The 24876-nt window shown below is 54.6% G+C and overlaps 2 protein-coding genes across 2 annotated transcripts in view; both read right to left on the bottom strand.

Annotated features, from left to right (window-relative positions):
- The window catches only part of LRRK1 (leucine rich repeat kinase 1), a 57395-nt gene extending 44082 nt beyond the window's left edge, over nucleotides 1–13313 (bottom strand). The window contains exons 1-5 of the mRNA XM_056124413.1: nucleotides 13145–13313; nucleotides 5516–5679; nucleotides 3076–3247; nucleotides 1948–2127; nucleotides 1070–1218 (exon numbers count right to left, since the gene is read on the bottom strand). Coding sequence (XP_055980388.1) covers nucleotides 1070–1218; nucleotides 1948–2127; nucleotides 3076–3247; nucleotides 5516–5679; nucleotides 13145–13241 — 762 coding nt within the window. The 5' untranslated portion in view covers nucleotides 13242–13313. The remainder of the gene's footprint in view (nucleotides 1–1069; nucleotides 1219–1947; nucleotides 2128–3075; nucleotides 3248–5515; nucleotides 5680–13144) is intronic.
- Nucleotides 13314–21166: 7853 nt separating this feature from the next.
- Nucleotides 21167–24876, bottom strand: part of ALDH1A3 (aldehyde dehydrogenase 1 family member A3) — a 30117-nt gene continuing 26407 nt past the window's right edge. The window contains exons 12-13 of the mRNA XM_056124442.1: nucleotides 23964–24038; nucleotides 21167–23247 (exon numbers count right to left, since the gene is read on the bottom strand). Coding sequence (XP_055980417.1) covers nucleotides 23175–23247; nucleotides 23964–24038 — 148 coding nt within the window. The 3' untranslated portion in view covers nucleotides 21167–23174. The remainder of the gene's footprint in view (nucleotides 23248–23963; nucleotides 24039–24876) is intronic.

Raw genomic sequence — 24876 nt, forward strand, 5'->3', positions numbered from 1 at the left:
CTTTATTTAAACACTGTGGCTTACACAATTGTCCATGATGGTTTGCTCCAGGCATTCAGGAAACCCCAACCCCAACCCGACCTCCACGGTCACCTTCCCTCCACTGTTGCCTCCATTTTCCCAGCCACCCCCCAAACCTGCCCCCAGAGCATGCCCACAATAATCTATTTTATATTGTGTGTTACCAATGAATGGCTAACGGGATGATCAAAAAATATTTCCATAGGAGAAAATTTGTGAACACTGTCGTATCTCACCGTGGGGCATTAAGTCCTTGTGTGGGGTGACTAAGCTGCTGGTTAACTTTCCGTGTTTGTGTTTGTGTTAGTTGAGCTTGGTTGGCTTCTGCGTCACGTCCCACCCCAAAGATCTACTTTCAAGTTAGGTCCTGGGGGGGTGTGTGGAGGAAGGGGAAGCGGCCGACCAGGCTTCACCCAGCATTGTTCGGGGGTTACTTCCGGCAGTGCTTAGGGGACCAGACGGTGCCGAGGCTGAACCAGGGTTGGTGCATGTAAGCCAAGTACCTTTTCCTGGCTTATTCCTCCAGCCCACGGTCATGTTTTTCGTTTTTATTTTGGGCCACAGCCCGCAGTGCTCAGGGCGAACTCCTGGCTCTGCACTCGGGGTCACTCCTGGCAGGACTGGGGGACCACCTGGGGTGCCGGGGACTGAACCCAGGTTGCCTGGCAAACACCCTCCCACTGACCTCTGGCTCCAGCCCCTAAGTCTTATTAACTATAATCACCAGGCTCATCATTAGATCTTTAGAACTTACTAACTCTAAGCAACAGCCATTATTTCCCGCCCCATCGAAGAGTCCCTGGACAGCCACCTGAGTTTGTCCCTGTTTTGGCCGGGATTCCACGGTCAGTGAGGTCCCCTTCCTTTACCTTCCTCTGACTCCGTCTGCTCACGAGCGTGAGGCCCGGAAGGTCCGGGAGGCAGCAGAGGGTGGAAAGTCCTCAAGTCTCACCCCAAGAGAGAAACCCACGGCGACCAACTCCCATCCGGGCCTCCACCGTCCACCCCCTCGCCTCTGTCCGCCCAGCCACGGGCAGCGCAGACTCACCACTTTCCCCGGGCAGCTGCTGGGCCAGGCGCCGGCCTCGATGAAGTACCTTCGGAGGAGCTGCCGGCTGGCGCTGGGGCTGTCGAGGAGCACGTAGGAGCAGAACATGGCGCCGTGGCGCAGCAGGAAGACAGCAACATCCTCGTTCCCTGAGAACAGGCAGCACAGGGTGTCTGGCGGGTGAGGGACACGGCCAGGCCCCCCAAGCCGGCAGCCCCTGGACACGGGGCAGAAGCCCCTTTCCCCTCCCTTGCCCAAGGCGTCCACCTCCTGCCAGAGGGAGCACTTCCGTGGGGCTCTGCCTGCTCCCAGGCTCCCCGCCACCCCCCGCCACCCAGGGCCCTAACCCTGAAATCCCGTTTTTGGGGTGCATGCTGAGGCAGAGGGAAGGTCACGTGGGGACGTTTTATTATTTTGGGGGAGGGGGCATACCCGGCGGTGCTCCAGGGTCACTCCTTTTTTTTTTTTCTTCTTTTTGGGCCACACCTGATGATGCTCAGGGGTTTCTCCTGGCTCTGCACTCAGGAATTACTCCTGGCAGTGCTCGGGGGAACCATATGGGACGCTGGGAATCGAACTTGGGTCGGCCACGTGCAAGGCAAATGCCCTACCCACTGTACTATTGCTCCAGCCCCAATCCGGGGTTACTCCTGGAGGTGCTCGGAGGACCCTAAGCGATGCTGGGGATCAAACCCAGGTTGGCTGCATGCCAGGCCAGCGCTCCACCCACAGTGCTATCACTCTGGTCCAGAGATGGGGGGTTGGATAAAGAGACAAAAAATGGGGGTTGGTGCTGGGAGCCAGCTGGTGGGTGTGGTAAAGACTTGCTGTCCGTCTCCAAGCCAGAGGGAGCTGGGGCGGCCGGAAGGGGCACCCACCTGACTTGATGGCCGCGTACAGGGGCAGGTGCTCGATCACGGGGAACTCGTTCTTCCTCACGGCGTAGCTCTCGGGGTCAGCCCCGTGGGTCACGACCAGCAGCTTAACCACGCCCAGGTGTCCCCTTTGGCAGGCCACAGCCAGCATCCAGTTGAGCAGGCGCTGGTGGCTGCAGGGCCCTGGGGTGACAGCAGGAGCTTGAGGAAGGGGCTGGGGGCAGCCGGCCGCGTTCCTTCAGCCCTTTGAACCGGAAGTTTTAGGCAGAGAGCATCTAGGTCATGCTGACGATGGTGCTTTCTCGAACAGTAGCTCTGAACTGTCTTTTTTTCCTTTTTCTTTTCTGGGTCACACCCGGAGATGCTCAGGGGGTTACTCCTGGCTCTGCACTCAGGAACCACTCCTGGCAGTGCTCAGGGGACCCTATGGGATGCCAGGGGTCGAACCCAGGGAGACGTGCGCAAGGCAAAAGCCTACCCGCTGTGCAACTGCTTTGCTCCCATTTTTTTTCTTCTTTCTTTGTGAGGGGACCATCCAGTAGTGCTCAGGGCTGACTCCTGGCTCTGTGCTCAGGGATCATCCCGCTGGCTCAAGGGAACCACATGGGTGCCGGGGATCAAACCTGGGTGGGCTGCATGCAAGGCCCGTGCCTCCCCACGGTCCCATCGCTCGGCTCACAATAGAGAATATGAACCTCTCTCGGACTGAGTTCAACCTAATGATCCAGGGGGAAAATCCATTTCACTCGAGAATTCCAACCCTGGTGCGGAGCTCAGTGGGTCCCCCTGGTGATACCCTGTTATCGTCTGGGAATACGGTCTGGGAGCAGAAGGACTTTCACGATGTGAGCACCGTGAGAGACGGATCCACTTTCAGAAGTTGAAATGGCCCCTAAGAGGCCTGAGAAAGTGCAGAGCAGGGGGCGGGCACGCGGGTGGTCCGGGTTTCACCTGGCACCACGTATAGACACACGGCACAGCCGGCACTCAGCTCTGAGCCCCGCTTGGCGTGGCCCAGTCATCCAACCCCGAAACTCAGACCAGACGGTCTAGTGAAGCCGTCACATGCACCCAGCACCCGGTTCAGCCGCGCATGCGCCCCTGGGTGGAAGCGGAGGGCCCGGGGCCGACCTGGCAGAGACTCCAGCAGCTCCTGCACCACGTCCGCGTGTCCGAAGCGCGCCGCCACCACGGCCGCGTTGTCGTCGTCGGGCTCCAAGGGGAGCGTCACCTGCCGCTCGGCCAGCAGGAGCCGCACAGCGTCCAGGTCTCCGTGGGCCGCTGCCACGGTCAGCAGCTGCCGCTGGGCCGGGAGAATGGGCAGAGCTGCAGTGCGGGACAGGGACGCTGCCTCCCGCCTCCCCTCCCCCCTTCCCTCCTCACCTCCCTCCTCCCCGCCTTCCCCCATCCTCCTCCCCTCCCCCTCCCTCCTCTCCTCCTTCCTCCCTCCCTCCCCTTCCCTCAGTTCTCCCTTCCCTCCTCCACTTCTCTCCCTCCCTCCCCTCCCTTCCTCTTCCTCTCCCCTTCCTCCCTTCCTTTCTCCCTCTCTCCCTTTCCTTCGCCCTCCCTCCCTCCCTCCCTCCCTTCCTTCCTTCCTTCCTTCCTTCCTTCCTTCCTTCCTTCCTTCCTTCCTTCCTTCCCGTCTGTCCTTCCATCCTTCTTTCCTTCCTTCCCCTCCTTCTTTCTCTTCCCACTTCCTCTTTCCTTCCTCCCTCCCTCCCCTCCATTTTCTCCCTCTCTCCTCCCTCCCTTCCCCTTCTTTCCCCGCCTTTCATAAGTTCTAACTTGATTTCTACAGACACCGGGACATGCTGAACTTGTGCGGATCAAAGCCACCTGCCTCAAGTGTGTGGTCAGGAGTTCAAATCCCCAGTGCCCCACATGTACAGTCGAGGGACTGACCTCTGAGCACAGTGATGGGAGTAATCCTGAGTCCTTCCCCAGGTGTGGGTGTGTGTGAGTGGGGGGGTCAACCACAAATAAGGGAGGAGGTAATAAGATAAATAAATAATGCCTTCACAAATAAGAACTGGGGGAAACCTTCAATTCAGCATTATTTACTCAGTTAAGAATTAGAAACGATTCACGTTTTCAAGCCAAGGGATTGGCTGGGAAAGTGGTGACTGGATTCTACTAGATGGAGGTGATGAGCCAAAGAAATTTATAATCTGCCCAAAGCCGGCTGATGGCGGACATGGCAGACGACGTGAGAAAAAGCAGCGTGCTAAATCTGCGGGAATCAGCCTGCAGGGGCGGGAGTGAGAGCACAGTGGGGAGGGCGCTTGCCCTGCATACACCCAGCCCGGCTGGATCCCGGCACCCCACAGGGTCCCCTAGCCAGAGTAGTCCTAAGTGGAGAGTCAGGAGTAAGACTGAGCATCTCTGTGTGGGACTATAAAAACAAAGCCAAAAAAAACAAAACAAACAACAACAACAACAACAACAACCCACTGGCATCTGGATTAGAAGCAAGAGCCGGTAGCTATCCGGGAGGATGCGGGGAAGGTCCACCTAGACCTTCCGGGGAGACTGGGCTGGGCTGACAAAGGGTCATTTTGTTTTCCTTTCCCCTGGCTTTCACGTATTTCCCTTTCTTTTTGGGGGGGCTGGTGGAATTTGGGGCCACACCCAGGGTGCCCCCCGGAGGGGACAGGGAGCTAAACCAGGATGGACACAGGCACCCAAGGGCACTGACCCCTGTAGGAAATCTCCGGCTCTGCAAGAGCCATTTTCTTTATTTCCTTTACTTTATTTTGGGTTGGCCACACTGGGTAGTGTTCAGGGTTTAATTCTGGCTCTGTCCTCAGGAATCGCTCCGGCGGGGGCTGGGACCGAGTAGTCAAGGTTCACCTCCTGGCCACTGTCTAGTCGGCGGTGGCATTTTCATAAAGGAAGGGGAAGCGTAGGAGTTGAGGCTAGCCAGGCGGTTCCAAGGGACGCCAAGCGGGAGCACCCCAGGAGTGAGCCAACCTACCGCTGAGTGTGCCTCCCCCAAACAAAACCAAAGCAGAAGACCACGGTAGGCTATACGTTTTTGTTTGTTTTGTTTTGGGGGGGGTCACACCTGGCGATGCTCGGGGCTTACTCCTGGTTCTGCATGCAGAAATCACTCTGGTGGTGCTCAGGGGGCCATATGGGATGCTGGGGATCAAAGGTCATTCTCCTTCCCTCTCCAGTGCCCTGTGGGTGAGGTGGAGAGCAGGATTTTAGGGGGATCTTGGCTGGAAAGCCCCCAAAGCTACATGTGAGATATGAATCCAGATCCCATCTGCAGCCCATAATGCAAAATGGGCATCTGGGATTGTTTCTGGAGGGAAGCTGCTCATCTATGGTGCTCTGGAACTACTCCTGGCTCTGTGCTCAGGGCTGACTCCTGGCTCTGTGCTCAGGGCTAGCTCCTGGCTCTCTGCCCAGGGCTGACTCCTGGCTCTGTGCTCAGGCTGACTCCTGGCTCTGTGCTTGGGGCTGGGGAGCAAAGCCTTCCTTGCATACAGCCCAATTTCAGCTCTGTGAACCCTCTCCCTCAGCCAGCAAGCCAGCCCGTGTCCTGCCCGCGGAGGCTGGGTCCTACCTTTTGCTGCTGTGTCGCGCCCTGCTCGCAGGCCTCATGGAGCAGCCGGGCAGCCCGGCTGCGGTCCCCCTGCCGGTAGGCATCGTGGACACTCCGTGCCTCAGGGTACTGCGCGGTGGGCTCATAGCCTGGTGCTGACAGTTTGCTGCTCATGTCCACGGCACCTGGGGTGGCACGAGACAGGCAGCGTCACCCTCGCTGCACCCAGACGCCAACGTCACTGTCCACAGGAGGGACCCGGCGGGGGGGGGGAGTGGGACCAGGCAGCCCCGCCAGAAGTGACCCCTGAGCACTGCTGGGTGTGGCCCCCAAACCCAAACCAAATAGCTCTACAATGCCGCTGACAAACTTGGGAATCTGTGGGCGACTCTGGCGGGAAACGGCACCTGGTGAGACCTGGCTGGCTCCTGGGTCACTCAGGGTCAGCTCCGCAGTGAGGAGCTGAGCACAGGTGCAGCCCAGGCCCCTGCAGTCGCGCCAGGAAGCCCGTCGGAGACCCAAGGCGTGGAATCCCAGTGCCGGGGGCACTGGGTGCCCGGTACTGGGTTTGCCCATGGGCGCCTTTCTGTTTTTCTGCGTCTTTAACCAGACAGTGCCTGGCCTCCACCACACGGAGTATCCTGTTCAGTGAACCACCAGTTCCCTGACTTTCAATGCTCAAGGTGGTGAGCACAGGCCCACAGAGTCCGCGGGCGACAGACTAGGGGCTGAGGAAGGAGAGGAAGCGGTGGGCACGCTACTGAACTGGGTGCATCTCACACTCACACACACACTCACACACTCATACACATACTCACACACATTCACAGACACTCACACACACTCACACACACTCATATACACACACATTCACACACAACATACACTCACATACACACTCACACACTCTCACACACAGTCACATACACTCACAACACACTCACATACACACTCATTCATGCACACTCACACACTCACATACACACATTCATACCACCCATACACACACTCATACACATACACTCACGCATGCTCACACACCCACATGCACATACACACTCACACACACACACTCACACAGACGGGGCTGAGTGAGGAGAGGAAGCTGTGGGCATGCTACTGAACTGGGTGTATCTCTCTCTCTCTCATACACACACACACACACACACACACACACACCAGAGCTCTGCTGGGGTGGCTTAAAAGGGCTGGAGAAGATGCCCTGCACGCGGGAGTCTCACATTTGATTCCTGGGACTGCTCGGTCGCCTGAGCACCAGGAGCAACCCCTGAGCACTGAGCCAGGAGCACCGCAAACATGTGCACCCAATACAGGAAAGTCTCACCGAGACTCCAAGACATGAGTCACATGGGAAGTCACACGGCACCTGCAGGACGCAGCAGGACCAGGAAAAGAGGCACGTGTGAGTGTGTCTGTGCATGCTTGTGTATGTGTATCAGTGTGTGAATCTGTGTGCATGTGTGTGTCTGTCAATGAGTGTGTCTGTGTCTGTGTGTATGTTTGTGTCTGTGTGCTACGTCTAGTATGTTTGTGTCTGTCTAAGTGTGTGTATCTGCATGTTTGTGTGTGTGTCTGTGTGTCTATGTGTATGCTTGTATTGTGTCTATGAGTGTGTCTAAGTGTATATGTCTGTGTGTCTGTGTGTATGCATGTATGTATCTGTGTCTATACGTGTGTCTAAGTGTGTAAGTAATGCCTGTGTTTCTGTGTGTATGTATGTACATGTCTATGTGTGTCTAAGTGTGTGTGTGTGTTTCTGTGTGTACGTATGTATATGTGTCTGTGTGTCTGTGTGTTTGTGTGTGTGAGACTAGAAACAGCCCAGCAGAACACATCCGCTGGCAGTGCCAGTCTGTCCTTTTTCCTTTTCTGGGAAGTCAGGGGGCTCTCCAGAGTCTGTGCTCAGTACTGCGGGGGCCTGACCCGCATGCTCCCAAGGTCCGGTGGTGCTGGGGGCCAGCAGAGCCCCGCCCCGGTGGTGCTCAGGACCAGGCAAGGGCAGGGGCCAGCAGGGGAGCCTGGAGCCACCTCCTGAGCATGCAACCTTCTCTGTGCTCCTGGGGCCTCGGGCACCGGTCTTAACTCGCTCTGGGATTCCGCCCCACAGACACTGGTGATACTTGCCAGGCAAGTGGCCCTCAGAGCCTGGCATGGGGCAGAGCTCTGCATGGCTGGAGGCAAGCAAGCCTGCGATTACGGCCATGTGAGAGGTCCCAGCAGACACAGCCGTGAGGGCAGCCCCAGGTCCATCACGGCCCCACACCCACCTCCTGCCCCTTCACCTCATGGTCACCAGCGCTGGTCCCCAGAGCACGCTGGAGGATGGCACCACACTGACCACAGCCTCCCACCCAGCAGAGCCTCACCCTCCCCAGGCCACTCTCCCCCAGCCCCCCACCCAGCTGGCATGAACACTGGCCCAGAACACCCGCCCTCTGCAGGATCTGGGCTTCGGCGGTGAAAGGGGCTCGGCCCTGGTCTGGGTCAGTGACCTGCGGGCACTTCCGGTTGCAGTCGATTTCCTACTTCACTTCTGGAAGGCTGAAAAGGGGCCCACAAAGACCGGATGTCACAAACACGATTGAAAAGGCCCAGGAAGGGGAGCCCCAGGCCACAGAAAGGAGCTTAGTAAAACCTGTGAGCAGGAGGCCTTCTGGAAAGTTCCTTCTCGGGTCCAGGTCAGCTCCAGGAGATGCAGGCAGCTATGCCCAAGCAACAGGCTCTCAGGGTCAAGATCAGGACTCCCTTGGCCCAGGGAGCTGGGACGGGAGAGTCATCTCGGGGGGGGGGGGTCGTCTGCTCTGCTCCCCTGGGCCCCCATGAGCCGGAAGTCTCCCGCATTGGTCCACCTGCACTATCTGGAACCTTCCTCTTGCCTCTGCTTTCCCAGGACGGGTAGGACAGGTCTTTCCACCCCGACAAGTGCCAGACACACGTACAAGCATGATGAAGTGTTTGTCGAGCCAGACGCCCTGCGCTGCCTCCTTCGGGCAGGCTCTGGCCCTGGGCCAGCCGATGGCCGAGACCCTGAGGGGTTCCAGGGCTCGACTGTCCTGCCCGGGTGTCCCCCCAGCCCAGCAGCTGTGGTGCTGGACTCCTGGTCCCCCATGAACCTTCCAAGGGATACAAAACGTTGAGCTATGGAGGCCAGAGCCATAGCACAGTGAGGCGGGCATATAGCACGCAGCCGACCTGGGTTTGAGCCCAGCACCTCAGAGGGTCCCCGGTGCTGTGGCCAGGAGTGACCTGAGTGCAGAGCCAGGAGTCAGCCCTGAGCATCGCTGGGTGTGGCCCCAAAACCGAAAAAGGAAAACAAAACGTTGAGTGATGCAAGTCCAGGCAGGTGGGGTTGGCGTGTAGGTACGAATCCTGGCACAGTGAGGCGGGGGTCTGAACCCTCACTGTGTGAGCATCCCCAAGCAGTGGCGCCACTGGCCCCGACACCCCGGGCTTAAGTAACCGACCACCAGGCCCACTTGTTCAAGAAACAATATATTGACCCCGAGAGCCTCTGAGAATTGCTCAGAAGGACCCCCCCAAAAAAAACAAAGAGGTGGGTTAAGGAAAATCATGAACACCCCTGGCACCAGTGCCCACCCAATTGGTCAAGTTTGGATCTTTCCCACATGATCCTTGGAAGTCGAATAAAACCTTTTTGGGGTTTGTTTGCTGTTTGGGGGCCACACACCTGGCGTTGCTCAGAGCTTCCTCCTGGCTCTGTGCTCAGGGTTCACTCCTGGTAGTGCTCAGGGGACCCTACGGGATGTCAGGGATTGAACCCAGGTCAACCATGTGCAAGGACAGTGCCCTCTCCTCTGAACTATGGCTCGGACTTTCTTTCTTTCTTTCTTTCTTTCTTTCTTTCCTTCTTTTTTTAAAGAAATTATTTATTTTGAAAAGACAAAACAAATCTTAAAATGTATTGTTCTAATTCTCTCTTATTGTCAACAGTAAAATCATCGTTATCTATTAAGGAACTTATTTTTTATAAATTTATTTTATTTTTTTTTGCGTCACACCTGGCGATGCACAGGGGTTACTCCTGGCTCTGCGCTCAGGAATTACCCCTGGAGATGCTCAGGGGACCATATGGGATGCTGGGAATCGAACCTGGGTCAGCCGTGTGCAAGGCAAACGCCCTACCCGCTGTGCTATTGCTCCAGCCCCAAGGAACTTATTCTTATTTGGCATGACTTAACTATGAAATTCCCAAATGGACAAGAAATATCAGATCATAGTTCATGGGGATCAAGACGGGCTATAGGGTTGCTCCTTCAAAAACTGTTACATATATATATGTTTTAAACTCCTCAACTTTAATCAGACTGAAATGGAGAACTATTAAAGAATTCTTAGTAGAAAAGAGTCATTCATGACAGAATATAGTGCCATAATCAGCATTTTATGACACATTTTTCTCTCCCCACAATATCTGTGAAGCAGAATAAACTAATCAAAAAAATTTAAACAAATGAAAAACTATTACATATTTAATGATACTAATATCAGAGCATTAAACAAAGTTTAAAAACATTCAATTCATGATCTGTGTGACCAAACAGGTTACACATTCATAAAAGTAATACATGTTTATGAATTTTCTTCTAAATTATTCTATTTTGATTTTGATTTTACAATATAACAATCTTCCATAAGTTTATAATTTTTCAAATTCAGTATAGAATGAGGATATATTAATCTTTCTACTTTGCATAGCTCTTAAATTTTCTTTTTCTTTTTTCTTTTTATATTTATTTATAGCACAGAGGGTAGGGCGTTTGCCTTGCACGCAGCCAACATGGCCGACCCGAGTTTGATTCCTCCGCCCCTCTCGGAGAGCCTGGCAAGCTGCCGAGAGTATCTCGCCCGCACAGCAGAGCCTGGCAAGCTACTCGTGACTACTCGATATGCCAAACACAGTAACAACAAGTCTCATGATGGAGACGTTACTGGGCCCACTCAAGCAAATCAATGAACAACGGGAGGACAGTGACAGTGATATATTTATTTATTAAATCACTGTGGGAAAAGTTACTAAGCTTTCAGGTTTAAGTCTCAGTCTTACAATGATCAAACACCTCTACCTTCACCAGTACTCATTTTTCACCACCAAGAACCCCAATATACCCCCCTCCCACCCCTCCCAATGCCTGTGAGGCAGATGATTTCTACTTAACTCTTCTCTACATTGATTACATTCATTATTTCGACAAAAGATGCATCACTATTGTTTAGAATTCACCCCCCCCCCCCCGCCCCAACAATCACAATTGCTGAAAAGGCATTGTGAAATACTTTGTTTTCTATAGCTGGTTTTGAGACTTATATCATGATTTTGGATTTCTGCAAAGAGCCAGATAATGACAAGATTGGTTTCTGTGCGTCTGGTGTTATGGCTGTGCTGGAGAGCCACGAGTGGGGGGCAACCCGTGACCTCGGTAGGGCGTGAAGGATGAGCCGGTACCGTCCCCCTTCCCATGAGACTGCAGTTGCCCTGTCACTGCCGGCTTATACCTGGCTTTCCTATAAGCTCCGAGGCGGTAGCCACCTTGCTGCTGGGGGTGGGGGGTGGAAAAGGCGGAAGGGAGCAACACCCTTTCCCTCCCGGGGAGGCATGGCGCCGTAGTTTAACGCGTGGTCCATTCACTTTTCTGCCGCAAGCTGCCGGGCTCTGGAATAAGTCCTTTTGCCTCTGGAGCCATGGCCGTGCTGGAGATATGGCTCGGACTTTCAACTCGGTGATCTGGGGTCACTCCCAGGGTGCCTGGGGAGAGACTCAGGCTCTCACAGACCGCGTGTTCCAGTCTCTGAGCTGGCTCTCTGGCTGAGTAAGAACTTTTGATGGGGCAGGGGAGAGATGTGAGTCCACATGGCAGGACATGGTGAGGGTCCCCGGGGAATCTCAAAGGGCTGATCCCTCATACTAAGGTCCGAGGGAATCCCGGTGGGTGGCAGGGGGCAGGTGCTCCCCCAAATGCTCGTACCTGGTTCCCTAAAAGTCAGCGGGACCTGGGGGCAGTGGGTTGACTCTCATTAGATGATTGACTTTGGGCCAGGAAGGCAAGTGGGCAGCCCCCTGCGGGGTCTTTCAGAGAGAACCACTACCCGCTAATCCCCCAGGGGCCCCAAGACCACTCTCATTCCTAAACCCAGATGGCAGGACACAGATAGGGACTTTCCAGAGCTGGGAGCACCCAGGACAGGTGGGTGCAGCCCACCCTGAGGGAGAGCCGCCACCCTCACCCCCATGGCTGCTGGCGCACACTGAGCAGACAATGGCAGCCACAGGAAAGAACTGCCTCAGAGACAGCAGGGCTGGCCATGCGGGGCCGTAGCTCGAAGGGAATTCTTCCCCGTTTCATAATTTGATTTATGTGGAAAGGAATCTTCCAGAAACTTACACCCTAGTAAGCCACTGTGTATCGTTGATGGGGAAAATAGTCAAACAACGGAACAAAATGTCTACTGAGTTACTGAGTAAAGCATTAAGTACTAACATCATTGACAACCGGGTTTTTTCAGACCCGACACTCGGGCAGCCAAGACCTGACACCCTGACCCCTCAGTGCCAACACTCGAGCCTCAGACCCAACACGAGACCCTCTCAGACCCGACACGCGGGCCCCTCAGACCCAATATGAGACCTTCTCAGATTCTCAGACCCGACACGCGGTGCCTCAACCCAACACTCTGGCTCCTCAGACCCTTCAGAACTGACACACGGGCTCCCCAGACCCAACACAAGACCCTCTCAGACCCGACTCAGGGTTTTCTCAGACACGCAGTTCTCTCACACCCTTTCATACATGACACACGGTTCTCTTAGATATGACACACGGGCCCTTCAGACTCAACACGACGTTCTTTCAGACCCTTTTAGATCTGACACAAGTTCGTCTCAGATCTGACACAGACCTGACACAAAAAAGGGCTGATTCTCAAAGAGAGTTGTAAGGATTATTTCATATGACACTAAACTCAGTACCTGGAGTTTAAGTACTAAGAGTTTAACAAGTAACAACAATATCAGTTGTTCAGTGTGTGGGGAGGTGGCTAATAGGTTTGCTTTAGAGCCACACGCAGTGATGCTCAGGGCTTACTCCTGTCTCTGTGCTAAGGGATCACTCTTGGGGATCAAACCCAGGTTGGCCATGTGCAAGGCAAGTGCCCTACACTCTGTACTATCACTCTGGCCCTCTGGGAGGTATTTAATTTCCCCTTTTATTTCCTTTTTCTAATTTTTAAAAAACATGCGCATGTTTCGCATGTTTTATAATGCAAAAACACGCCCCCCCAGGGGACAACAATTATTTCTCTACCCTATGAAGTGGCACGCTAATTCGAGTTTACAATTGTTTCTTACAGCCTCCCAATTTCTATCATCTAAGCGAGAACCCCCAATCAGTTTTGTTTTTATTTTATTTAGTTTTGGGACCACACTTGGCAGTGTTCGGGGAATCACATGTGGTGCCGGGGATGGAGCCCGGGTCAGCTCTTGCAAGGCAAGTGCCCTCCCCTCTGTACTCCGACTCCAGGCCCCAATCAGTTTCAGAAGGGAAAGGGCACTCCAACTTGGCACTGGACAGCCGGCCCTTGACTGCTCCATGTTCTCCCATGGCCCAGCCTTACCGTCCTGGGTCTCCATGACGCGTTCTGGACACACGGCTGACCCCTCTGGCCCCACACACCAGTACATGCTGGGCGGTCGCCGTGACATGCCAGCCATCGGGGGTACCCCTCTCCAAGTCTGGTCCGCCGCGGTCACGGCCGCTGCCCTGGAGCTGGGCAGGCATGGGTGGGCAGAATTGTCTCCTGGTGGAGAGAAGAGACTTGTCAGCGAGCTCCAGATCCCTGTCTCCCTCCACACAACACTGCTCGTGCCCTGCCTCTGGGCAGAAGGGCAGGAGACCACAGAGGCCTTGGCTCCCAGCGCGTGCAGCCGCTCACTGGCGGACTTGGGACCTCATTCCTGCAGGGCGGCCACATGAGTTCTAGAGAGATCTACCGTTGGCTGTGCCACTGTGCCACTGGGGGTTGGGGTGGCCCCAGCCTGCAGTGACACACGGAGATGTGAGCACAGAGTGGACTCATGCTTATCCTCTGGCTCAGAATTTACACACACACACACACACACACACACACACACACACACACACACACAAACTCATGGCCTTCTGACTGCCCTCTAAGAGATCAGAATCTCACACACACACACACACACACACACACACACACAGATACACACACCCCTGCCAGGCCCTTTTACACTATAGATACAGGATTTGCTGGGAAACTTCCACTTTCCAGCTACAGAGAGAGTAACCGAGTTAGGGGAAGGCACTGGCCTTACACGCAGCCAAACTCAGGCTTGATTCCCAGCACCCCATATGGTCCCCCAAGCACTTCCAGGACTGACCCCTGAGCACAAAGTTAGGAGTGAGCCCAAACCCTTGTGCTATCACCTACTTGGAAAAATAAAAATGTCTCCAAATAGGAGACAGGACTGCTCGGGCCAAAGATGGGAGCAGACGGCTCAGAGGCCAAGTATAAATCGAGGTCCCGAGTTCAATCCCCAGCACGACAAGGTCCCCTGAGCACCACCAGGCACCCCCAGCATCTGTGGGGTGGCCCTGAGGCCCCCAGAACCCGAAGGCCCAAACAGCATCATCTCCCCAGGCCTGACCTTTAACCATTCAGAGTTGAGGTTGGCTGGCCGGCTGTTCTCACGACTGCTTCTTCTTTTTTTAATTTGTAATTTTTATTAAAACACCACGATTTACAAAGCTGTTCATAGGACAGCTGTTTCAGGCACTTAGTGTTCCGACGTCACTGGTGTGACCTTCCCTCCACCAGTGTCCCCAGTTTCTCTCCCAGCCCCAACCTGCCGCCTGAGGCACATAACAAATGGACTTTCTATTGCTAACTCCAACAAAACTTAAAGGAAAACAGAATGCTCAGAAAATCAGTCAGTGAAAGCCAACTTTGTCCCATGGCTTCTTGCAGCCAAGACCCTCTCATTCCCAAACCTCACTTAAAAAAAAAAAAAAAACTCAAAGCTGTTGTTCCTTCTTGAGAACAGGGAGAACAGATGACTTACTCTAAGAAAGTTTCTCAACTGGGGGGAAAAAATTTTGAACACACTTTAGGTCAAGCCAACAGGAAAGTCTGTTCCTCTTTTTGTTTTTGGTTTCCTTTTGAAAATCCCTTCACTGGGGCTGGTGCTGGCCATGGGGCCAGGGTCCTACATTCATTGTATCCCAGTTTCCACGCAAAGGTTTAGAAAGAGTCCACAAAAGTTTGGGTCCCCTGTAGATCAGAGCTCCCCTTTCCTGCTCCCCTGGAGTGCAGACCAATGGGATGTATCACTGCTTTTCCCCAAGTGGAACCTATACCCCCCAGAGGCCTTCAAGAGGTTTTCTGCAATAGTAAATATCTTACAAAGCTGGATTTGCTGGGTGATGCCTACAGTCTGGGGGGCTATGTCCAGCACTGAACTGGCTGGGCAGGGTGGAGGGGTGAGGGGTAAGGGGTGGGAAGTGATTCCTGGCAGTGCTGGGGGGCCCAGAAGCAAACTCGGGGAGTTTGTGAAACTTAACAGATGGTTTCCACCAGGCATGGGAGGGCAGCCAGAGATCTGTTTTATCTGGGGCACCCCTGAGCCCCACCCCCCCTCAGACAGTTGGGGGTGGCTCTGGTGGCCCCACCCCCACCCGCGGGAACTCTGCACTCTTCAATGTGCTGAATATTCCCAGAAGTGGCCCGGGTGCCCCTGACCACTGTCCAGGAGGCCTAAAACGCTCTGGGCAGAGGGAAAACTGAAGAGCAAGAGAGCCAGCACCCACCACTTAGCAGGGGAGGCTGAGAAAGGGTCTGCGATTTCTGAGCACTGGAAGATGCAGGAAGGACGCCAGGAAGCCGCAGGGATCTATGGGGGCTGGAGAGAACAGGGACAGGAGGACTGGTCAACGGCTGGAAGCTGCCACAAGTGTATGTGGGGTGGAGGGCAGTTAGGAAAGGGAAGGGATCACTATGACAATGATAGTTGGAAATGATCGCTCTGGACAAGAAATGAGTGCTGAAAAGTAGGTAAAGGTATATGCATGATAACCTTTCAGTATCTGTATTGCAATCCATAATGCCCAAAAGTGGGGAGAGAGAGAGAGAGGGGGAGAGAGAGAGAGAGAGAGAGGGGGAGAGAGAGAGAGAAGAAAAATGACTGCCATAGAAGTGGGGGGGGGCGACGGGTTAACTAGGGACATTGGTGGTGGGAAATGCAACATTGTATGACTGAAACCCAATCAAGAACAACTTTGTAACTGTGTATCTCATGGTGGTTCAATAAAAAAATAATACTTTTAACAAGTTTAAAAGGTAAAGGTAAAGGCCCTCCCGTTGATCGTCGATTTGCTCGAGCGGGCCCAGTAACATCTCCATTGGAGGCTTTGTTGTTACTGTGTCTGGCATATCGAATACTCTCGGTAGCTTGCCGGGCTCTCCGAGAGGGGCGGAGGAATCGAACCTGGGTCAGCCTTGTTGGCCGCTTGTAAGGCGAATGCCCTACCGCTGTGCTATCTCTCATTAACAAGTTTATGAAAATAAAATGGGAAAAATTAATAAATAAAAATAATTAAAAAAACCAAACCAAACCCAAACACCCCGCGGGCCAGAGAACTAAGGCAGTGGGAGGGCACTCGTCTTGCATGTGGCCGACCCCATCCCTCTATCCCTCTGGTGCCACGGCATCCCTGGGTAGTGCTGGCGGGGGCACCAGGGTCCCGGAGTCCCACGTGGGGGGGGGCGCTGGGTGGGGAGGCAGCAGGGCAGGGACCGGGAAGGGCGGCAACACCAGGTGTGCAGCATGAAGGAGACACGCACTGGACATGGGATTGCAGACAGAAGACCACGGTGCGGGGTGGAAGAACACGGTGGAGAGAAGCTTCTAGACACTGAAGGAAGCCAAGTCAGCAGAGGCTGGAGGGCAACAGGCCAGCGGGATGGCTGAGAGAAGAGCCAGGGCCAGGGGTCTGAGATGGCAGAGGTGGGTCCCCGCGCAGGGGTAAGAGGGGAAGAATCATCCAGACCAGAAGCCCCCAGGCTCCCAGTACAGGAATGACCTGGCTGGGATTTGGCGATTGATGCCGGCGCAGGTGGGGTGGCCTGGAGTGTCAGAATGAGCTGATTAGAGTCCCAGGTTCAAAGGGCAACAAAGAGCCCACTTGGTGGCAGCAGATCAGGGGCAGGAGGGCTGCACACGGGCCGGGAGAAAGGGGAAGGAGGGACCTGGATGTACCCTGAGGTCCCCAACAGGCCCGTGGGCAGCCGGGAGGCCTCTGACGCCAGGCCTAAGGGTCTGACGGGACAGTGCCCTGGGAGGGGCCATGGAGGTTTTGCTGGGCCCCCAGCAGCACACGGAGCTCTGCTGTGTGATTTCAGTCTCGAGCCTGTCAAGACCCAAGGCAAAGGCAACAGAGATAACCCAGGAAAGCCCAGCCCGGCTGCCCCTCGGATGCGCCACCAAGGCGAGTGGCAAACGGCCAAGAATAAATTTCTTGGGGCACTTCCTACAAATACTATGCCTGTGCCCCACCCGGTGGGAAAAACTGAGCTGGACTCAGAGCCCCCCCAATTTCCCATCACCCTCCAAACCCAATCCCCAACTTCTCCACCACTATCTCTTTCCGGCCCCCAAGGATCCCCAAATTTTCAATCACCATCTCCTTCTTGCTCCCCAGCTTTCTTAAGCTCAGCCCCTTGCCCCTGCCCCACCAAATCAAATGACAGGTCTTGGGGAGCTGTCAGGTCAAGTTCTCATAGGTCAAAGTCTCTCCCGCCGATCGAAAAGGACATCCTGAAACAGAAGGTGCAGCCAGGACCCCACGGAAGAGACCAACCTGAGTAACCCCCTCCCAGCACACACACAAATACACACATGTACACACAAGCACTCCCTAACACACATGCACAAACAAGCACACACACGGTACACACTCGACCGCATGCACATGCACAAGTGAGCACACACACACTGCACACATGCACACAAGGCACGGGTGCATACACAACATGCACACAGGCGCACAAACACATGCACACATAACACACACGCACATTCAAGTAAACACGCGCGCGCGCGCGCGCGCACACACACACACACACACACACACACACACAGAGCCAGGCGCGCGGGTTTTGCTCCCCAAGTGGCCTCCGTGCGGGGCGTTTCTTTTCCTACTTGGGTTTCCTCTTCGCCGCCCCCCGCCCCACCCCGCGTGCCCCACGGGCCGAGTCTGGGGCTCCCGCGCCGACCCCGCGCCCCCGTCACGCAGGCCCGCGAGCGGGGTGCGCCGGGCCCGGGGGTCGCCCGCGTCCTCGGAGGCCGCCGGGGCCGGGCCGCGTGGCAACGGCGCGCGGGCTCGGGGGCGCCCGCCAGGCAGCGGGGCCCCGTCGGGGCGCCCGGGGGGCGCGCGGCGCGCACTGAGCTTACCTGCGGAGCACGGGAAAGCGCGTGGGCCTGCAGGGGTCCCCTGGTCCGTCGCCCCCCGCCGCTTGGGCCGCGCGCCGGGGCCGGGCCGGGCCCAGACACTTCCTCAATCCTGCGGCCGGCGGGCGGCGCAAAGCGCGCGGGGCGCGGACCGGGCGCGGGTTCCCCCGCCCTCCGCAGCCCCAGCCTCCGCCGTCGGACCCTGACCCGCCCCCACGCTGTCCCAGCCTCAGCCATCGGACCCTGGCCCGCGACCCCGCAGCCGCAGCCTCCGCCATCGGACCCCGGCCGGCCCCTCCTCAGTCCCAGCCTCGGCCATCGGACCCTGGCCCGTGCCCAGGCCCCCCCCCCCCCCCCCCCATCGTCGTCCTCGGATTCTGAAGCCCAAACGTCCCCAGGTCTGGCCCCTACTGGTTCTAGCCACCTGGGTTGGTCTCAGCCACCAGATCGGTTGGTTGAAGGCTAAAAATGTGTCCAGCTTCCTTTCTGTCTCCCAGCTGCCAGCCGGATCCTTGGCTAACCTTGGACGGTGCGCACCGGCAGGAAATAGCAGTTTAAAAAGTCGGCCCAGGGCCAGAGCCATCGGACAGCCAGGAGGGCATTTTCCTTGCACGAGACCGATTCGATAGGGTCCCCCGAGCACCGCCAGCAGTGATTCCTGCGTGCAGAGCCAGGAGTAACCCCTGAGCATAGCTGGGTATGACCTAAAGGGGAAAAAAAGCCGGAGGGGTGGGGGTGAAACTGGCCATGTACTTTCCCTCCAGTACATAAGGGAAACAGGCATTTGCCAGGCATTCAGATTTTGTCACCTGCAATTCTTCACAAATTGACTTCTGGAGCTCTGGATCGGTATCATTTTCTGGTGCATTAAACAGCATTAGTTGTAGAGCAGGGAGGGCTTTTGCTTTGCACTGGCCCCCCTGGTTCAGTCCCCAGCACCCATATGGTGGCCCCAGCACCGCCAGGACTGATGTTTGAATCAGAGTCAGGGAGTCAGCCCTGGGCACCGCGTTGTGACCCCAAGCAACAACAACAAAATGAGTGGTGGGGGCCACTCCCTGTGGTGGTCTGGAAGTCTGAGGTACCCAGAAACTTGCACTCAAAAGGGATGTGCTTTATTTACCTTCTTGGGGACCTATCCCCGCCCCTCCACTCAGGAATTACTCCGGGACCATATGGTATGCTGGGAATCGAACCTGGGTTGGCCGCGTGCAAGGCAAAAGCCCTATCCACCGTACTATCGCTCCAGCCCCAAGTACTTTGTCTTTTGAGGGAGAGGTATGATTTAAAATAATTTTACAAAGGGGCTGGAGCGATAGCACAGTGGGTAGGGCGTTTGCCTTGCACGCGGCCGACCCAGGCTCGATTCCCAGCATCCCATATGGTCCCCTGAGCACCGCCAGGAGTAATTCCTGAGTGCATGAGTCAGGAGTAACCGCTGTGCATCGCCGGGTGTGACCAAAAAAAGCAAAATAAATAAATAAATAAAAATAATAAAAATAAAAAGTTTTACAAAGCATGGTAGCACGCTGGCAATGCATTACATTAGCCCGGGAGGATTAGCACATCGTGAAGGTCTTATTCACGCGCCTACCACCAGGATGTTTGTCAGTGAGGCAGAGATGTTTCTGATTAGATTCCATGTACCGCCTAGGAAAGAGAATCTCATTCAGGAAAATAAAAAATCCTATATCCAGGCTGGACCCACATCTCAGCCTCCCCTGGTTTTCGTTCCCAGGAGTTAAGGCAAGGCACAGAGATAATGAGCGCCACCACGCGGGGCCTTGTGGACATTGCGGGCAATGAAGGGCTTTTTAAGGACCCCTGGAGGGGAAGGGGACCACGGGCACAACACCCACCATCCTTCCTCCTGGTCTCCAGCGGCGGGGATCCCTTCCAACCGGGTGGGCAAGTTTTGCAATCCGGTGCTCACGACTTCGGTCCTAATTCCAGCACAGGAAAGGGGCTGGCCGAAAAGTCCCACAAAAGATTGCTTTGAAAAGTCCCACAACTGGGCAGGGCGTGGCGCCGCACTCAGGGCCCGGCCAGTCGGTGGCCACTGCGCTTCCTCGCCATCTAGCGGCAAGATGAGGAAGCGCACGCGCAGGCCCTCCTGAAAACAAGATTCAGGCCACTTGACCGCCAACTTCACCTTGGTCAGCTGCTACGGGTGCCAGTCTCTGGCGTCAGTCATACAGCAGGGGCCACGGCACCCAGTGTGGCTCACACTTAGGACAAGAGCTCAGGCAGATGACCTGCGCAAATGTCATTTTACTCTGAAGTTAGTGAGGGGGCCTGATTGTCAGAGCAAGAAAAATTAGCCGCGGAAAGAGGGTGGGTAAATGCAACACACACAAAGACACACAGACACACCCAGAGACAAAGATACACACACAGGCACACGCAGACACTCACAGACATAGACACACACAGACATACCCAGAGACAAAGATATACACACAGACACACAGACACACCCAGAGACAAAGCTACACACACAGGCACACACAGACACTCACAGACATAGACACACACAGACATACCCAGAGACAAAGATATACACACAGACACACAGACACATCCAGAGACAGATACATACACAGACACACACAGACACTCAAGGACACAGAGTCAGACACACCCAGAGGCAAAGATGCACAAGCACACACATAGAGACACACAGAGACACACAGAGGCACACAGACACATAGACACAGACACATAGAGACATACAGATATACGGACACAGATAAACATAGACACAGAGAACACACAGGCACACATACAGACACACATGCAGACTCACACAGAGACACATGCAGACTCACACAGAGACACACAGAGACATGTATGCATGCACAGAGACACACATTCACACGCACACACGCACAAACACCCCCCCACCCCCAAGCCATCGGGCCTTTTCTCAAGCTTATATTCCTATATTCCCCCTTGAACACAGCTCCTTCTTGCCTTCTGTTGTGAGTCTCAGCGTGACTTTTTTCCACTCTGCAGAGGCCCGAGTTCTTGATCATGTTATTTCTTCTCTCTCTCTCTCTCTCTCTCTCTCTCTCTCTCTCTCTTCATGTCTTTCTAAGCAAATTCGCTCAGAAAAATTATCTTGCTTTGTTAAAAAAAAGTCAAACCAACACAGGGTTCCTCAAATAGGCAGTTTTATTTTCTGGTCACTGCATTAGCTGAACACACTTTCTGCAGCTACAATCCAAACCCCCAGGCCAGTCGAGGTTTAAAATGTACCACAGGAGACTTCAAGAGAAGTAAAATCCACTGCCACAGAGATTTTCATTTCTAAATACAGTATGTGCCACAAGGTTAAATATACCACCTCTGTGTACTTACAACTATAAAAAGATACATTAACTATCATCATAAATAATGAAGCATTTCCTAATCAAGGCATTCTTGTACAGGGAGAGAGTGAGGCCCCTCTACTGCATCATTGCTAAGGTTAATGTCGATACGTAACTGGGGAGAAAATCCTGACGATTCAGTGTACGAAATCAAATTCTGATCCAACAAGTGACTGACAGAAGTGTTAGTTGGCGGAGAATTGCACATTTAACATTTCTGACAAGAACGATATCCCCTATTCTTGCTGATGTCTCTCTTTGGACATATGTTGCTTTTGCCTTAAAGCTTGATTTTATTAAAGCCATCTGATTTGATAACCCCAATTAATTTAAAAAATATTATAGGTACATTTATTTTTGGGATTGGGCCACGCCCGGCGATGCTCAGGGCTTATTCCTCGCTCTGCACTCAGGAATTACTCCTGGTGGTGCTCGGGGGACCAGATGGGATGCTGGGGATAGAACCCAGGTCAGCTGCATGCAAGGAAAACGCCCTCCCTGATTTCCAGCCTTTCAGTTTAATTTTTAAACACAATTTATTTCTCCATCATGAAGTGCTACTAGAAAGAAACCAGTGACTCAAGTTAAAGTCTTGGAATTACAAGTTATTTGGTTTGGTCTTTATTATTATTATTATTATTATTGGTTTTCAGGGCGCACCCAGCTGTGGCCCGAGGACCACAACCCTGGGGTCCTGCATGCTAAGCAGGAACTCAGTCCTCTGAGCTCTGTTGCTAGCGACGGTTTGCTCTGTTATCAAGCCCTTTTCGTTTTCCAAGCCAACACAAGCCGTTGCTCATCATCGAGAGACACGAGGAGGAAAAGAAATGTCACTCGTCAGGGATTCTGCTCGGTGACCCACTTCCTCCTGATGCCCAGGGTTATTTGTTGCCTTTATTTAATTCATGTCGAATTCAGGCCCTGTGACGCTCAGGAGTTCTGCTGGAGTTGCAGAGCCCACACTGGAGGGCAGGAGGAGGTGGAGCTCAGTAGGAGCCAGCGCTCTGTGCAGTGAGGGTGCTTCCGTGGTCAGAGAAGTTGCGTGCCAGGGCGCCGTGTCCTTAACAACCCTGCCGCTACCAGCCTCCTTTGAAGCCTGGGAAAGGCCTGGGTGAAGGGGGGAGGCTGGTGCAGCTTGATGCTCGACTCTGGGCGGGGGTCTCCATCACATTCCCCAGGCAATCCTGGTTGGCAGCTGTGTCCCACAGCCAAGGGGACCGGGGCCATGCCCAAGGCTTCCTGGACTTTCCAGGCCACATACGGGTCCCCAAGGTTCCCCACACTGGCTCTTGTTTCCGTGTTTTCTAAACTTGACGTGGACTCTTGGCCATCGAAGGTGGGCAGTGTGCTGGCCGGCGGCCCGTTTTTTTGCAGAACATTCAGGAAACTTCAGGAGCTTTCCCCCAAATTCTTCCTGGGGCATTTTGAAGTGAATTTTGAAGCACTTGCGGTTGGCACTGCCCTCTGCTCTGCCAATACCCCGTTGTCCTGATTGGAGCTGGGGTGCGAGCGTGCGCGTGCGTGCGTGCGTGTGCGTGTGCGTGTGTGTGTGTCCGTTGGGGACGCAGGTGTGACCAGGTTAAGGGGAAGGAGGGAAAAAACCCGACAGCGCCACCCTCTGGCAGGACTGCAGTTTTACACGCAACTTATTGATGAGCAAGACGGGAGAGGGCAAAGAAAAACAAACAAACCAAAAAAACGGTCCCAATGCAGTGGATTCGCGTGGCACCGGGCTCAAGCTCCCCCGGGTGCCGGCGCCACCTCGGCTGTCAATCAAGCGCTGGAGGGCGGAGCCCGGGCGCCCGCTTCAGGGGCTGCTGTCGTCCAGTTTGATGGTGACAGTCTTCACTTCTGTGTACTCTGCCAGCGCATACTCGCCTCTGCGGCCACAAAGAGAGAGAGGACAGGTCACCGGGCGCCCCAAATGCGAGTAAGCGGAAGAGGAGCAGAGCGCTCGGCCTGCGTGGGGAGCGCAGGACATCCACGGCTCCAGGCTGAGCTGGTGTGTGATGTTTGCAAGGGTGACGGATAACATTTTTTCTAATATGTATATACATATGTATATATATATACACATATATACATATATATATATTTCACACCGAAGATGCTCAGGGCTGACTCCTGGTTCTCATTCAGGAATCACTTCTGGCGGTAATTGGGGGACCCTATGGGGTGCGGGGGATCAGAGGCGCGCACCCTAGCTGCTGTCCTATGGCTTCAACCCCAAAGAATTGCTTTAAATGAAGAGAAAGAATGCAGCGCTGGAGTGCTCACTGCATAGGGGGGTCCTGGCTGGCATCCACCACCAGCCTGGCCTCAGTAAGGAGGGCTGGGGGGCAGGGCCAGGCTGGGAGGGAGCCTGTTTTACTGGCGGAGGGCCAGGGCTGGTGAGACACCTCCCCCCCCACACACACACATTCTGTCCCCATGCAGCCAGTCCGATGTCACAGAGCTGCAGAATGTGGCCCTGTGTCTATTGGGAGCTGTCTTGGGGCTCAGCTATGAGGAGGACGAGGAGGAGGAGGAAGGAGAAAGGGGGAGGCACGGAGACCAGTGGAGAGGAGGTGACCCCCAGGGATCACCAAGCACTTACAGTTCTCTGCCATTTCCCGACATCTTGAAGCCCCCAAAGGGGGCCTGTGCGTAGATGGCGTTGTAACAGTTGATCCTGGAGAAGGAGGGGACAGAGGTGGTCACGCCAGGGCTACTGGTGCGGGACCCCTGCAGAATGGCTCTTGGCCTAGGCTTTGGTGGTTTTTATATTTTTGGGGTTTGGGGGCCACATCTGGGTGCTTGGGGCACAGACCCGGAACTGAACCCAGGGCGAGGCCCAGCCCTTCCAGGCCTCTCTCCCTGGACCCTGTGGTCACCATTATAGTAATAAATTTACAGAATAGTTCAAAATAATACAAGGATTTGTTTAATTGACTTTGGGGCCTCCAAGGGCTATGCCCCACCTGCAGCTCTCGACCACCTGGGTCTCTAGCACACAAGGGCCTAAGGGGGTGCAGCTGCGGTGCCCAGAGACCCTGGCCTCCCTGCCTCCACCATGCTGGGGACCTCCAGGAGAATCAGTGACGCTGATGGCCCCGTCATGGAGGGACTAACCACTGCACTATTTCCTGACCCAATAATAAAATCAGTTTTAAAATATCATAAAAACCGGGCCAAGCCATAGCACAGTGGGGAGGGCATCCACCTTGCATGCGGCTGACCTGGGTTCAATCACCGGAATCCCATAGGGTCCCTCAGCATATCACAAGTGAGCCCTGAGCACAGAGCCAGGAGGCAGCCCTGAGCATCACTGGGTGTACCCCAAACCAAAGATGATGATGATGATGATGAAAGAGAGTGCTGTGAATGCCTGCCTTCCTGGTCTTCCCATCAGAGACCTACCTGGAAACGAGTGGAAGTTGAGCTCAAACCACAGTGTGTTTAATGAGGAATCCCAGGTGACCGCACAGACAGACTGATACGAGCTCCTTGGCTCCCTCCCCAGCACTGCA

This window comes from Sorex fumeus, unplaced genomic scaffold, assembly GCF_029834395.1.
Source record: "Sorex fumeus unplaced genomic scaffold, SorFum_2.1 ptg000051l, whole genome shotgun sequence".
NCBI classification, from domain to species: Eukaryota; Metazoa; Chordata; class Mammalia; order Eulipotyphla; family Soricidae; genus Sorex; species Sorex fumeus.